The 16,845-nt window shown below is 40.6% G+C and overlaps 1 protein-coding gene across 3 annotated transcripts in view; it reads left to right on the plus strand.

Moving 5' to 3' along the window:
- Polq (DNA polymerase theta) overlaps positions 1 to 16,845 on the plus strand; it is a 92,692-nt gene that overhangs the window by 43,040 nt on the left and 32,807 nt on the right. For all 3 annotated transcript variants that reach the window (XM_031363825.1, XM_031363828.1, XM_031363827.1), the window contains 4 exons: positions 2,102 to 2,345; positions 9,882 to 12,874; positions 14,829 to 14,972; positions 16,388 to 16,584. In XM_031363825.1, the coding sequence (XP_031219685.1) occupies positions 2,102 to 2,345; positions 9,882 to 12,874; positions 14,829 to 14,972; positions 16,388 to 16,584 (3,578 nt within the window). The remainder of the gene's footprint in view (positions 1 to 2,101; positions 2,346 to 9,881; positions 12,875 to 14,828; positions 14,973 to 16,387; positions 16,585 to 16,845) is intronic.

A 16,845-nucleotide genomic window follows, 5' to 3' on the forward strand; every position in this document is an offset into this window, starting at 1 on the left:
AAAAGAATTATTTTATTTATTTTATGTGTATGAGTACACTGTAGCTGTACAGATGGCCGTGAGCTATCATGTGTGTGGCTGTGTACTCAGGACCTCTGCTGGCCCCGCTCACTCTGATGTAATACACTGCAGCTGTCTTCAGACGCACCAGAAGAGGGCGTCCGATCTCATTACAGGTGGTTGTGAGCCACCATGTGGTTGCTGGGATCCGAACTCAGGACCTTCGGAAGAGCAGTCTTACCCACTGAGCCATCTCGCCAGCCCCCTGTTAAGATTTTTTTTTGAGCAGGGTCTCACTGTGTAGTTCTGGCTGGCCTGGAGCTCCCAATGTAGACCAGACTGCCCTCAAATACAGTGATCCACCTGCCTCCTGAGTACTAAAATTAAAGGTGTGTACCACCATGCTTAACTTAAGATTACTTAAAAAACAAAAAACAAACCTACAAAAAAACCCCAACACTTCCATTTATTTAAGCCTCTCTGAAATGTCCCTAGTGTCATCATCAGGTGTCCTGCTTATGCCTCTGGATGCAGTACAGTCTATAGAGAGCCATCATCAGGCTGTGTCTCCCTCTTACTTATTTCCCGTCTGTTTCTTAGCAACCTGCTGATTGCACATCTTTTCCCTGGCTTCCCCCTTCCCCTTTGACATGGAGAAACAAAGTGCTCATTGAATCTTTTTCCTCTTAGTTCTAATGAATAGATTTTGAGAAAGGCTGTAGATGAAGAGAGATTTGTGGACTCTTGACCCGACCAATCTACATTTCTTGCCTTAAGAAGCTCTTTTAAATTGCATAAACGGGTAGATTCTGGGTCTGATTTTACTAAAGAATCTTTGTAGCCCTTAGGAAGGTATCACCAAAGGATTTGTGTCTTTGTGTGTGAGAGGCTTCTTTATGAGTGTGTGTGCGTGTGAAGGATGTCGAGTGGGTGTGGACAGGGGAGAGTGAAGAGAAGCACTCAGCACTCAGCACTCAGGTACCTGAAGTGCATCTGGACCAGTGTGCTTATGGAGCAGTGACCTCCTCCGTGGGAGGTACTTGGCTCTCATGATCTCTTTATTTTTAGAGGTGAGCTATATTTTTTGGTTTGGGTTTTGTTTTGTTTTGTTTTTTGTTTGTTTGTTTTTGAAGAAAATAGTGACTGCAATGTCGCTCTTTACTTCTTTTAGCATTTGAGGTTTTAAATCATTTGTCCAGGAAAGAGTCCTTCATCTGTTTTGTTACAGTTCTTTTAAAAGAAGAAAAAAGAAAGAAAGAAAGAAAGAGAGAGAGAGAGAGAAAGGAAGAAAGCAAGAGAAATAAGCAGAAAAATGGGAAAAGAGAGAGACAGAAAGAGAGAGAGAGAAAGAGAGAGAAAGAAAGAAAGAGAGAGACAGAAAGAGAGAGAGAGAGAGAGAGAGAGAGAGAGAGAGAGAGAGTAGTGAGAAGAGTGGACTAGAATGGGGCTTTTTGTTCTTTGTGTATATGAGTGGTGTGTGCCTCAGTGTCCAAATGCTGTTCCTAGGAATAAATGAGATGGGCCTTGAGAGAGAGCTTCTTACACCATCACGAGGTTCAGAGTTCAGACTCCTCAGCACCCTCATACAAAGCTGGGCACACAAGACATATCTGTAATCCCAGTGCTGGAAGGCAGAGATCCTAGAGGCTCTTTAGGTAATTAGTCCAGGCAGTTGGTGAGCCCAAAGTTTAGTGGGAGACTCTGTCTCAAAAACTGAAGTGGAGAGCAAAATGAAGAAGCCTGATTTCAATCTCTTGCCTCTAATTGTGCACACATGGGCACACACACAGGTATAATGCATACACATAAAATAAAACTTAAAAGAATAAATGAGATAACCTTTAATGTGCTTACTTTATTCTTTGTACACATAGCTAGGGCTTTTAATAATTGTTTACTTTCCTATTAACTTATCCCTTGGCTCTGTTAAACCTTACATTCTGCAGAAAGAGCAAAGCCAAACCAAATATGCACACACACGTGTATACACACCTAAATACCTACACATGTGGAATATATATTTATGTATTATTATATATATGCATGGGGAATTAGTCTAAAAGCAATTTTTAATTCAAGAAATATCCTTTGACCATTCTAGGAATGATTACAGTGTTTTCTAACCGTCTGGGCTGGCACAACATGGAACTACTACTTTCCCAGTTTCAGAAGCGTCTTACTTTTGGCATCCAGAGAGAGCTGTGTGACCTGATCCGGGTGTCTGCACTCAATGCTCAGCGAGCCAGGCTCCTGTATGCCTCTGGCTTTCTCACGGTGGCAGATCTTGCCAGAGCTGACCTTGCTGAGGTGGAGGTGCTTCTGAAGAATGCTCTGCCTTTCAAAAGGTGACCAAGTCTGCGTCTGTCCTAGGTTAGGTGACAACTTGTCAACTGTAAGCAATCGATAATATATTAACTATGTTAAAATATGTTCCTTGTTGAGAATCTTAGGGCATACTTGCCGTGTCATTAATGTGGCCACCTTTTTCTCTTGAAGGTTACTATTTGCTTTCTAGTTTACATGCTGTGTGGCTGGAAAGGCATTGGTAACATGTGTGAGTCTCCCTTCAAGCTGAGCACAAGTGAGGCAATGGTGCTTCCCATGACCTCTGCAGGGCTCGTCTGTTTAGTACACTCTGTTTAAATGCTCCTTAGAACACTAGACCCTCACTCAATTTTTGATGAGAGGGTTCCTACACTGTGTGGAGGGGGGAGGGGCTAACAATACATTGAATGGATTAGACTAGCATATAATCAAGAAATAATTTAAGTACTTTCTTTTTGAACACATTCCAAAATGAAAAGATCAGGTAGAGCTGATGGCTCTTTACTTTCAGTCACTAACAATTCTATTTTGTAGAACATTAAAAATATATTCTAAATCAGAATGCCCATCTCATTTCCAATTCAGTTTCTTCCCTTCCACTTATGTTAGGCCTGGCTTTTGGACTGAATCTTTTAACAAGAGTGGGAAGGAACTGGTTGTTGCAGTTGTCAGTTAATCTCTTCTCTAATCAACCCAGCGTTGGAAGCTGCAGATAGAGTTCCTTGCTACCCACCCCGATGCTCTGGATTCCTGAATGAAAGATAGACACTCTGCCTTCTATTTTAATATGCCTTAAATAGCTCAATGTCTGGGCCACTCCCAAACCTCCACATGGCTGATGGCTCCCCTCCAGTGCTCCTATAAGTTATTATGTACTAAAATCTATATTCCATCTTTGTTGCCTTAGACCCACTTGGGGTTGGGGCGCTCTTTCCAGGCTCTTACATGATTGCTATGCTCTCTCTTCTGCAGCTCGCAGGCCTGGTTCTTACTCCTTTCCGGGCTTGGCGGTTCTAAATCCTTCCTCCTCCCTTGGTCCCCTTGTCTACAAATCCTAAAGTTCGGCCTCTGTCTCCTTGACCAACCGGGGACAGGGACACTCAGCATCTTACATGCAGATTCTTACATGATTAACATAATACAAGCCCTAGACCAAATCCACAACATATTTTGTGGTGTTTTAAGTGGCTTTTTACTGCATCCTTACTAATGCTGCAAAAAAATCACACAGCTTTCTGTATTCACAGCAGTGGCATAAGAAGGCTTCCTAGTGATTGTGGTGGTTTGAATAGAAAATGGTCCACTTAGGCTCATACCTTAGTTGTTGGGGAGTGGCACTATTTGAGAAGGATTAAGAAATGTGGCCTTGGAGTAGCTGTGGCCTTTTTGGAAGAAACATGGCACTGGGGATGGATTTTGAGGTTTCAAAAGACTGTGCCAGGCCCAGTTCCTCTCTCTACCCATAGATCAGGATGTAAAACTCTCAAGTATGGCTCCAGTGCCATGGGTATCACCATGCTCCCACCATGATGATCATGGACTCAACCTCTTAAACTGTAAGCAAGCCCCAATTAAATGATTTCCTGCGTAAGAGAGTAGAACCCTGACTAAGACAGCAATGTAATGAGCCAGGTTTCTAGTTTCAGGGCATCGCTCTTTTGGGAATGAATGTTGTCTAGAGGGATGCCCCTGAGCTGGTGATGAATGTCGTCTAGAGGGATGCCCCTGAGTTGGTGATGAATGTCGTCTAGAGGGATGCCCCTGAGCTGGTGATGAATGTCGTCTAGAGGGATGCCCCTGAGCTGGTGATAGGTACAAACGCTGTAGAGTCTTAGTAGTGGTAGTGCCTTATAATTTTTTACCAGTGCTCTGTTGTCAGCCTGTATATAGTATATAGTAGTCTGTCTCAACCGTCTTCTAAGCTCAGGGTTTAGTGTGTGAATTTGCAGGCCATGATGCTTTTAAGGAATACATATACAATTGTAATAGAAAATTTTAGCCTTTTTTTATTGCATTAGAACATTATATTGATAACTATATTGCCAGGACTTTGGTTGTTCTTGTGGTATGAGTTATTGTATAGCTGTGGTAGTTACAGGAGTGACTGTATGCTGCTGCCATGCTCAATGAGCTCCCTAGCAGATACTCTTCATTGCTGTCACCCCAGCAGTCTTCTCCAGTTCTTCAGTTAACTAGCTAATGAACTATATTTTTGAATGGCCTTACTATATAAAAACATAGCTGTTCTTGACATCATGACTCCCTTACCTCAGCCTCCCTATGACTGGGCTCCTGGCATGGATGAGCACACCTGACTCTCTAGTTCATAGCTGGACAAATTCTGAAGTAGATGGAGATTAAATGTCTTCAGCTCTAGAGTATAACTCATTCTGTTTGAGAATTAGGGCTGTCATAGAATTAGTGTTTTCATCTCCTTGAGATGTGCCTCTGGTTGACTATTCTGCATAGAATAAGCCTTCCATTTTCATAGACTCTTTGGAGATAAATATCTATGCCAAGACATGTACTAGTAGTTTCTGAGGTGAAGAAGATCAAGTCTAGATATGCATGCTGAAAATAGACTACAGATGACTTGCAACTCTTCAGAGAGGGAAGGCAGTATTCACTAAAAAAAAATGAGTTGAAAGTTCTTGCTTGTTGTCTGTCAGTACATCTTGGCGCTTACTTCTGTCTTGTGGTTGATGTATTGATGCTGATACGCTTACGCCTGTTTTGAGTCTGGAACCATAATTCATCAAAATTACTGCTATCAATATCATATGCTTTATGCAGTATACTGAGAATTAACTACTTTCCTGAAATAGTTTTTCTTTTAAAATGTATTTTTAAAAATTATCAAATATGTGTTTTTATCCTTTAAACTGTAGAATATTGAAATATGTGAACATTGTGGAATGAGTAATTTGAGATAATTAATACAAACACACCCAACATGCTTACCATTTCTTGTAGTGAGAACACTTCCAGTCTACCCTCTTAGTGATTTTTAAGATGCAGCACCATGTTGTACAATATGCTATGCTATTCTTAGCAAAATGCCTAATGTGGATTTAATTATAAGAAAAAATTATTAGTGTAAAATGGAAGATAATTTACAAAATAATTGCTCAGTACTTTTCAGATATATCTGTTGTGATAAACAGACCAAGGAGGCACTTCTAATTAAGACATACTGGAGAGTTAAGCAACTAAATACATTACTTGATTCCAGGTTTCATTAAAAAAAAGAAAGTGGACCAACTGGTTAAAATTGGTACTCACTAGCTATTGGCTAGCTAGTATCAAAATACTAGGTTTCGGATAGAAACCATGTATTTCTTTGCTTAGCCTCCCTTTCCTTTATTTAATGCATTAAAACCCAGAAAATCTCCTGGAATCCATTTTGCTTCCAGTTTTTTAGGATTGCCCACAAAATGCAGTTTTTCATGTTTTGGGGAGTAATTCAGTTTGGAGACCCACAGGTCCTCAGAATTGCCCTCAGGATGGTCACCCCGGGTTGCATTTTCTCCATTGATCTCCTGGTAGAAAGCCAACTTTCTCATAGCCTCACCAATAGAAACATCATATTGTTAAAGATTTTTATTCTATCTCCTCATGGTTTACTTTGCAGTTGTATAAATGTAAGTAATCCTGAATATCTGTTTGTTCAATTTTAGATCTTTGTGACTTACCTGCCTAGATCTTTCCCTTAGATTTCTATGGTGGTAGTGGTGATCCTCCTCCTCCTCTTCTTCCTTCTTCTTCTCCCTCCTCCTCTTCTTCTTCCTCCTCCTCCTCCTCCTTCTTCCTCCTCTCTTTTTCCTTTCCTTCTCCTCCCTTTTCTCTTTAATAGTTTATTTTTTTCAAATGGATTTGAATTTTGAGCCTTTTGCTTGATATGTGTGTTTCAATTTTTTTCTTACAATTTATCACTTTGTTTTTTTATTTTTTTGTTTGACAACCAAAAATTTAGGTTTTTAAAATGTACATGTGAATGGTATATGTGTGTGTATATATAAGTGTGCACAGATGCATGTGGCAGTGTGTGTGTGTTCAGAGACTACAGGAGGATTTCAGGTGTCCTTCTGTATCATCCTGCTTCTTACTCCCTTGGGAGAGGATCTCTCACTGAACATGTATCTCTGTTTCTCACCAACAAGCCATAGCAATCCTTGTGTCTCTGCCTACCCTGCCTACATCTGCCTGTCTAGAAGATCCAGTTCCTGTCCTGATGGGTTTCTGGAAACTTCATTATGTAAACATGTAAAAATCAAATTGTCTGCTACTAACAGACTGTGGGGAACTCAGCTAGGTATGTTAGATTTATCAACAGTACAGACTAGTACACAATGTTTGTGATTGCAAGGTCTAATGTCTGAAATGTATTTGTGTATTAACTAAGTTCTTTCGTACCCTACTTTTCACTGACAGACAAGGTTCTCCTTTATCCTGCTATTTTTAGGGTGATTCTTTCTGGCTCAGTTTGTTTTTTGTAGTTTTGCCTCATATACATTCATATCTGTTTGTGTATGTGTATTGTAGTTTGAGCATTAATTATACCCTTGCTCACACTTAAGATCTTTTGGACTCATATCTAGCTTGTCCTGGATTAGGGCTTTCGTGTAGCTGCTTGTTTGGGATCCTTCGCCTTTAGCTTTTGATCACTTTGTATCGGTAATGTTTGTGTACCACTCTTCATAGTAGCTGAGTTTTGCATCTGAACCAAACTGAAAATCGTTTTCTTTGAGTAGATGATTCAGTCTTATTCATATTTATTGCCATGCCTGATGTGCTTGCTCTTATATTTGATGTGTATTTATGACAGTTCCCAGGTTTCTCTCCAAGTTGGCTCTGCTTTGCTGTTCCATTTTTAAATTTAGAAAGTTGTAGTGAGTTATGTTTGCACACTGCATGATCCGGTTCTTGAAGATTTCGGTGGTGCCCTGTCCCTTCTACTTCCGGCTGAGCAGCAGGTGTGGCATTCCTTTCCTTTCTTTCCCTTGGCTGTGTCTCAGCATATAGCACTGTACATTAAGTTTGCACGTGTTCCCTTGCTTCTGTGGAGGTGGAGGTGGAGGTGCTGAACATATCCTTATGTACTGAAGTTCTGACTCTCACTGCTGAGAAATTCCTACATTGCCCTAGCTGCATGAACTCATCCTTTACTGAGATTCCTTGAGGAATGATTTGCGTATAAAAAATTACTATATCTTCAAAACTGTCCTCTGACTTTAGGCATTTGAAGCAAGTTTACTTAATATATAATCTCTGTCCTACTCGGCCCTCCAGACAAGACCTTGTTAAGTTTCCTAGGCTATCCTTGAACTTGAGATCCTCTGTCTCAGCATCCTGAATTCTAGGGCGAGATACTACAACTAGGTTCTGTGTTTCTTTTTATTGAGCTTTTGCTTTCTCTTTCACTCATTCTTGTTGCTTTGCACTGTACGCTGTCATGGGAAATTTAGTGGGAGCCAGAGTGCTTTATCTTATGAGTCGTTTAATCTATTTGTAGTAGGACTTGGGATTTTTTTTTTCTCACATCTTTGAAGTTTAATGGCTTTGTTAGCCATGTTATCTATTTTCTGTAATGAACTACTTTTAAAAAGTGGTTTCAAAATTACCTTAAATATATATTGATATTACTGTATCTTCAAGTAGTAGATTTAGGAGTCTCATTGATGGCAGTTCTGGTTTGGGGTTTCTCACGAGGTTTTAGCTAAGTTTATGGCTTGACCTTTGTCATCCTTCCACCTGTGTGGTTCCTGCACATGCTGTCAATTGGCTGCTTGATGCATGCCATAGGACTGCTTCATAAGATTTTTACTACAGTTTTCCACAAGCAACAGTGAAATGCAAGCTGGGATGTCTCCTGAACCTGTCCTTGGCTTGCAGTTGCTTACTTAGTGTAGGGGGTAGGGAGCAAGCACTTGCTCCCCATTGATATTCATGAGCTTGGAAGGAGGAGTCTCAGCCTTCATAACTTTACTCATTTTTGCCACATCCTGTCCTCTTTCTTGCATTCAATTACATAAATGTTTGATCTTTTGGGTTCTGTCTAGACCATTATTTTCCAGAAGAGCTCACTCTTGTGGTGAGCTTAGTTCTCTGTTAGTTTTTTTTTTTTAATAACTAGACAATCTTTATTTCATTCTGTTATAAATTTAAATTTCATGTTGATTTTTAAATTGATAAATTTCTGTGTTATTCTACTTTGCCTTATTACCAAAGCTTCAACTTAAATGTTGTATCATCTTTTTAAAAAAAGATTTACTTATTTTATATATATGAGTACACTGTAGCTGTCTTCAGACACACCAGAAAAAGGCATCAGATCCCATTACAGATGTTTGTGAGCCACTGTGTGGTTGCTGGGATTTGAACTTAGGACCTCTGGAAGAGCAATCAGTACTCTTAACTGCTGAGCCATCTCTCTAGCCCCTCTCTGTTAGTTGTTAAGACTTAATTTTAAAATTAGATTTATTTATGTTATGTGTATACATGGGTGTACATGTGCGTATATGCATGCTCACATGTGTGCATATGTGTGTGTACATGCATGCATGTAGAAGTTAGAAGACAACTTATGGAAGTGGTCCATGTGAGCCCTAGGGAATGAAGTCAGATGTCAGGCCTGGCTGCAAGCACCATTACCCCCTGATCCATCTTACCAGTACAGTGGTGCAGGCTTGTGGCAGGCTATTTGGAATATGCCCACTTTGGCATAACTTAGAGCCAGATGTGAGGCAATTTATGTGAAGAATGTGGGTTCACTTTTCTGGTTTCACACTCTTATTTTTGAACATTCCTCCTCCTAAGTTGAGTCACAACTCCAGGTCCTTCCATGGTGCTGATTAGACCTTGCCCTCTGAGGGGATAGGTGAAAGCCACTCATTGCCATGTCTTCCTCTAAACTGCATTCCCTTCCAGGGCTTGCTGTCTTTTTTGTTCACCTTCTAGCTCTTCATATACTTTGTTCAGGGTTTATATTATGAGAGGATTTATTTTCAATAAAAAAATTATGACTCCCACTTTTTAAAATGGTAGATTTATTTATTTAATGTGTATGGGTATTTTGCTTGCCTGTATGTCTGTGTATCACATTCATGCAGTACCCACAAGGGTTAGAAGAGGGTGCTGGAGTCACTGGGAATGGAGTTACAGACCATGAGCTACTATTTGGATGCTGGGAACTGAACTTGGGTCCCCTGAAAGAGCAGCCAGTGCTGTTAACTGCTGTGCCATCTTTCCAGCCTTTAAAGCTTTTGCTTAAAAAGTCTATCTTAGTAGGGATTTCATGTATTATATATGCTATTTAAGAATTGCCAAACTCCTGTCCTCTCCAGTGTTTCCCTCTGAGCATCCCTCACACTACTTGCATCAGTTTTTAGCTTTCCTGGCTAGAATGAGAGCCTGTGTCTGTTTCTGCTTCTCCTCCCCCACCTCTGCCAGCCCCCACTGCCATTTTAGTTCCCTGGACCAGCTTGAATAGAATGGGCTCATGTTGTCCGAGTGAAGGAGAAGCATTAATTTTCTCTTTTTCTCCTGTCCTTGAATAGTGCCCGGAAGGCAGTGGATGAAGAAGAGGAAGCAGCTGAAGAACGTCGGAGCATGCGGACTATCTGGGTGACTGGCAAGGGCTTATCTGCAAGGGAAGCAGCAGCCTTAATAGTGGGAGAAGCCAAAATGATTCTGCAGCAGGACTTAATTGAAATGGGAGTCCAGTGGGATCCACATTCATCTTTGAGTTCTAGCACACACTCACTGACCAGTGAGTCAGAAGTAAAGGAACAGACGCTCAAATCCCAAACTAAGAGTTCTCATAAAAAGTTAGCATCAAAGAGCAGAAGTAGCACGAGAGCAAGTGGTTCTCATGACAAGCAGTCACCAGATGCGGAACGAGGCATAGATGAACGCAGAGAGCATGCAGACTCTCTCTGTGAGTTCCAGGGGAATCACGAGCTCCAGACACCCTCCATTTGTAGAGCAAGAAAACGGACCTCTTTAGGTATAAAGAAAGAAATACTTCAAAAGTCTCTGAAAGAAGGAAAACCAAGCACTAAGGGAGTTCTTCAAACTTTCTCATTGCAGAAAACAAGAAAAACTGCTTTGAGTTTTAGTTCAAAGCAGGTGAACAATAGTTTTCCATCTGGGAGAGACAGAAAGCATCGGAAAAAATCTTGGGGCAGTAGTCCCATGCGTGACTCTGGGGTGCATAGAGATGATATACAAGGACAGACTATGTGTATATCTACTCTGTGTGAAGACTCACAGAATTCCTCAGAGGAGCAGAATGCAGAATTTAGAAGTCCAGGGCTATTTGCAAAAAATGTATCTTTTTGTGCCAAAGAAAAATGCAACAAAACCTCATTCCCTTTACAAGTGCAGGGGGCTTGCTTAAGGGAAAAACCAGAAAGCAATGCTGCTGTGGAACATTCCATTGTAGGATCTCAGAATAAAAATATGACTGGGCAGTCCCCTGGTGCTGCTAGAGACAGAAGAGGATTGGCTGCTCATGAGATAGGGAAGGTAAATGAGGTGCTCACGGAGAATGGTGCAGAAAGCCAGTTCCAAGACACCCAGCCAGTCAGCCAGTACCTAGAGAACCACAGTGAGAAACACACAAACACTTGCACCAGACAGAAGACATTAATAGAGGGACAAGCTGGTAGTAATTATGTGGCCAGAGACTCAAATGATGCTGTACCCATCAAATGTGAACGTATGAAGCTCAGTAGCAAAGACCATGACTCAAATCCTTGTTGTCAGGCATTGGGAAGTAACACAGGCAGAACTGAGGCACTTCAGTCAACTGGAAAACTTGGTCAAGCAGGAGGCCAGTGTGAAAATCTTCTAAATTCTCCTGGAATACAAGAACAAACAGGTGCTTATGCAACAAATAAAACTGAGCATAGTCATGTTTCTAACCCAACCTTCTGTGACTTTGGAGATAGCTTATTCTTGGATACTCAGTCAGAGGAGATAATTGAACAGATGGCAACTGAAAATACCATGCAAGGAGCAAAAGCAGTAGGGATAATGGAAGAGCGTCACAGCACCCCAGGTGAGCAGCACGTCCCAGGAGCAGCCAACACAGACAACGGGGACAGTAAGCATGTAGAGTCTGTGAAAGCAAACACTGAAAAGAGCATCAGTAGAGGAACTCCAGACAGCCTCATTTTCTATTCTCCAATACCCCAGGGGGAAAATGGTGCTTGCTTTAAAGAGAATGAGCATTCTGTTACTGATTCCCAATTAAACAGTTTTCTTCAGGGGTTTGAAACACAAGAAATGGTGAAGCCAATCATAATGCTGGCTCCTCAAATGAGAACTCCTACTGATGTGGAGGAAGAAAGTCTGCCTGAAACCAGTTTGAATATGAGTGATAGTATCCTGTTTGACAGTTTTGGAGAAGATGGCTTAGGACAAGGACAATCACCTGATGTAAAGGCAAAACAGCCACTCCTTTCTGAAATGACACTAAACCATTTCAGCAATCCTCCACACCCACAAGAAGACCCAGTTATGACACCAAATATGAGTGAGCCCCAGGGTACTCCACAGCAAGTGGCTAGTCTCAGTGGTGAATCTATTATATTTTCAGAGATAGACTCTAATCAGGTGATCGAAGCCTTAGACAGTATGGCTGCATTTCAGGTGCAAGAGAACTGTAGCCCAGTAACCCTTAAAACATTAAAACCCAGTGATTCTGCAGTGCTGGGTAATGAGTGTCCCCAAGGAGAAGTGATCAAAGGAGATCAAAATGAAGAATCCCCAAAGCCCAAACTCACAGAGACAAATCAAGATAATTCATTCACTTGGTCAGGAGCATCATTTAACTTAAGTCCAGAACTGCAAAGGATTTTAGATAAAGTGTCTAGTCCTCTAGAAAATGAAAAGCCCAACTTGATACATGTAAACTTGTCTTGCTTTGAAGGAAACAGCACAGAGTCACGTGAGAGACAGAAAATAAATTCAGATTTGGGGACAGTTCAGAGAACTTCTCTTTTCCCCAGTAATGGAGTTAAAAGCAGAACTCAAGGGCTAGAGACCAAAGCCAGGCATGGTGGAGCCTCATCTCCCTTGCTTCGTAAAGAAAGTGCTGCAGCTGATGACAATGGCCTCATTCCTCCTACACCCGTTCCTGCTTCTGCTTCTAAGCTAGCATTTCCTGAGATTCTCGGAACATCTGTAAAACATCAGAAAGCCAGCAGTGTTTTACAGTTGGGGGAAAGTTGTTTATTTGGCTCACCTTCAGATAATCAAAACCAGGATTTAAGTCAAGAGCTTAGAGACAGCCTCAAGGACTATGATGGTTCTGTTGTAGACACAAGTTTTTTTCTGCAGTCTCAGGATGGACTTCCATTAACTCAAGCCTCATGTAGCTCAGAGAGTCTGGCCATAATCGACGTAGCGAGTGACCAGATTCTCTTTCAGACATTTGTGAAGGAGTGGCAATGCCAAAAGCGCTTTTCCATCTCTCTGGCTTGTGAAAAGATGACAAGTTCAACATCTTCCAAAACTGCTACCATAGGTGGAAGGTTGAAGCAAGGTGAGAATTTTTTAGTTCTTCTGTATTAGGGTCTAGGAACACACACATACATACATATATATGAATATATATTCACATAAATACATGTGTGTGTGTATATATATATATATATATATATATATATGAAATTTGGAATTATATGGATTGGAATATATATATTCAGTTAAATAAGTATATTCATTTAATAAGAATCTCATAAATGGATATATATATGCCTAGCTAGTTGTTAATATTTGCCCTCCGTTATAAGAGGTCTATGTAGCATATATATTAATATAAAACAAAATGTTTTGGATATTTTCACACTTTTATGGTACTAAATTTTTATTATTCATTAGCACTCACAAATTGCTCTTTACTTCATTATAAAAGCACACAGCATATCAATACTGTATCTCTCACAAAGTACACTAGCTCAACTTTCCAGAGTTTGTCTTGAGCATTAGCTCTTCTGATGAATCTGTCTATATAGAAATGATGGTTCCAAGTCCTTACAGATTTGTGAGTTTCTATTGGTGAACCTTTGGTCAAATGATGCCATGAACAATGTCTTATGACTGGGGAATTGCTGTGGAAATCAGGTTTAATTGGCTACCACAAAGCTCTGTTTATGTGTTTGTTTAGTAAGTTGCCAGTATTTGTCTCATCTTCAGTTCTTGGAGGATGTGTTAATGACAGATTCTATGTGCTCTTAGTATATAGCAGTTTCTATTCCTAATTCATCAAGCATAGTGGCAAGCTTCTCATGGAGGCATATAAAGTTCATTTAAATTTATCAAATATGTATTGTCTTCCTATGTACCAGTATCTTTTAAGTATTGAAACTGTAATTGTAAATTAAATTGCTTCTTGACTTTTGTAAAATTAAGTAGATGTTAATTTAGAAAAAAATGTTGACTGTAGATATAAAAATTACACTTAATTGTTCACAATAAAACTCTTGATGCCTTTGGTTAAGAGTTGATAAATTTACTGTAAAGGTTTTATTTTGTGTGTGCAATGGTCTTTATTTGTTTTGACACTTAGAAAACAGTTTGTTTACTTACTCTTTAGTCATTATAGATCTGTTTTAGGCAAGCTGTGGTACATTGTTTTCATTGTGACAGGTATCTTAATTGATGGGGAATGTAAAAAGAGTTTATACATATAAGCTGGACCTGGTGCCACCCACCTTTAATCCTGAGCACTCAGATGCAGAGGCAGGTGGAGCTCTGTGAGTTTAAGGCCAGTCTGTTCTACAAAGCAAGTTCCAACCAGGGCTACACAAAGAAACCCTGTTTTAAAAAACCAAACAAAAATAAAGGAACTTATGCACACCTGAAAATGATTACCCAAATGATATTTTAGAATTTATCGATTCTAAGCAGTATGCTAGCTCATCTTATCATCTTGACACAAGCCTGAGTTACTTGGGAAACTGAACCTTTGCTGAGAAAATCCTCTCTCAGATTGCCTCTAGGTAAATCTGCAGGGCATTTTCTTGGTTAATGACTGAGGTAGGAGCACTCAGCCCATTGTGGGCCCCACCTCTAAACAGGTGGTTCTGAGTGGTCTGAGAGAGCAGGCTGAGCAAGGCGTGAAGAGCAAGCCAGTAATTAGTGTTCCTCCATGACCTCTCCTTTAGTTCCTGCCTCATAAGATACCATAAGCAGTGAGCTGAAATAGACCCTTTCCTCCCCAAGCCACTTGCAGTCATGGTGTTTATTGCAGCAGTAGAAACCAACTAGAACAAATAAATGGGTTGTTTGTTGTTGTTGTTCACGTGCTTTGGGGACAGAGTCTGGCTGTATAGCCTTGGCTGGCCTTGAATTTATAATCATCTTGCTCAGCTTTCCAAATGCTGAGATTATAAAGTATGTGCCACCATGATGGGTTTAGTATCATAGTTTTCATAGTTTGCTTGATTCTTGAGTCTTGGCAATTGTCTTGACAGCTTTATTGTTCATTCATTTAGCTAGCTTGCCGCAGGAAGCCACTGTTGAAGATGACGGGTTCCCTGTGCGTGACTCTGACGGTGCTGTGGTGGTTGGACTAGCAGTGTGCTGGGGTGGGAAGGATGCCTACTACTTGTCATTGCAGAAGGAACCAAGGCAGTCTGGTAAGTAATTGGTATTAGTTAAGTCACATATGCTCTGTGATATCTAGTAAGAGGTTTTGGTTATTTTTTTGAGTTTTTTTTTAAAATTATATGAGGTTAATTTTCTGATATTGCTTAGACTTTACCTTTAGAATTAAAAATAATTATTTAGAGCATAGCTTATATATATAATATATGTGTATATATTATATATATAATCACATATATTATTCAGAATGGATCCATCTTCCCCTTCCTTATCCCTCTATTAGGTCCATAGCAGGCCCCAGAAATGGCAGTGGTACTGACAATGTCCTGAATACAGTCTGGGTTCACACAGGCTGGACTGTGGGTAAACAAAACCCCAAATTGAGCATTCCTCAGAAATCTTGGGTTTGTGTTTGTAAGAAAAACCAGTACTTCCTCTATTTGCCCCTACAGACAGCTACCTCAGGCAATGGTAATCTATTGTCCTATTGACCCAAACAAGCCTGTGACAGATCAGAGTCCCCATGCTGGTTCTAGGCTGTTCTTGTCCCTACCTATTCCCTCAAAACTGACAAGGCTTTCCCCACTTTTTTGCTGTTCTCTGTGCTGAGAGCCAGCCCAGCAGTTTGAATCTCCAATAAATCTTTCCTTCTGTCGGTGTGGTGCAGCTTGGTGGCTTCAGTGCACTGACCCCTACACTCTCCTTATATTCCTTCTTTCCAGTGCTGTTAGGGACTGAACCCAGAGCCCCACACCTGCAGGTCAGGTGTTCCTCTGTGGAGCCATGCCCAGGGACCAGAATAAAAGCCTTTAGACACACTTCCTCTGCTCTCTACTGCGGGGTACAGAAAGCCATTAACAATGGATTGTAGTAATTTCTGTCCAGTCTTTCTTTTCCTGTTCACGCAGGAGTGGTGTTGAGCTAGAGAACTGTGGTCTCTGGCTGGTGCAGGGGCCTTTGGAGGGTAGGATGCAATGTAGACACACTGGGGTCTGACTATGAGCTCCTTCCTCTGGAGCAACCAGTAGGGATGACATGCAGCGTCTGTTCCTGAGAGAGAGTGGGACCCCGGGGCCTTTGTAGAGTGTTGTGTGGCGGAGCAGCTACTTGAATTCCTTTTGTTTCTGATACAGCATTGTATGTCTCCCTTTAATTTCTAAAGCTTCTACCAATCTTTAACTCTGTTCTGAAAATACAATTTTAGTACTAGAAGTCTTGATACTTAGAATTTTAACCCACATAATAAAATAGAATACTATAAATCCGATTCAAACCATCATTTATAGATTGTAGAGAACCTTATCACATCGTTGCTATGACCTGAATAAGCAGTTACTTGGAATCAGATCCTTAGGGTTGTGAATCTTTCTTAGTCTTTAACACTAAACACTGCTGTTTCAAATGAATGGGTCTAAGTTTTACATTAAGACTTTGTTTTTCTTCCAAGAAATGAGTCCTAGTTTGGCCCCACCACCTCTGGATGCAAGACTAACTGTGAAGGAGAGGATGGAGTGCCTTCAGTCCTGCTTGCAAAAGAAATCTGACCGAGAGCGGTCCGTTGTCACCTATGATTTCATCCAGACCTATAAAGTCCTCCTCCTGTCTTGTGGCATCTCCCTGGAACCCAGTTATGAAGACCCCAAGGTTCTATCTTATATGTAATTTTAAATACTGCAACATTGTTAGCTCTTAGGAATAACTATTTACATGTACTTAGCCTCAGTGATTTAACTTAAAACTTTCAAACAAGATGCTTCTCTGCCCAGGAATCTCATACACCCAGAATATATCATTGTGTACCAATGCCTCTGTGGGTAAAAACAGAAATATCATAAATTCTAAACTTTAAAGGTCATGTTCTTCCTCAAAGATTAAAGAGAACTTTATTTTTTATTATAAGTCATG

The sequence above is a fragment of the Mastomys coucha genome, unplaced genomic scaffold, assembly GCF_008632895.1.
Source record: "Mastomys coucha isolate ucsf_1 unplaced genomic scaffold, UCSF_Mcou_1 pScaffold12, whole genome shotgun sequence".
NCBI classification, from domain to species: domain Eukaryota; kingdom Metazoa; phylum Chordata; class Mammalia; order Rodentia; family Muridae; genus Mastomys; species Mastomys coucha.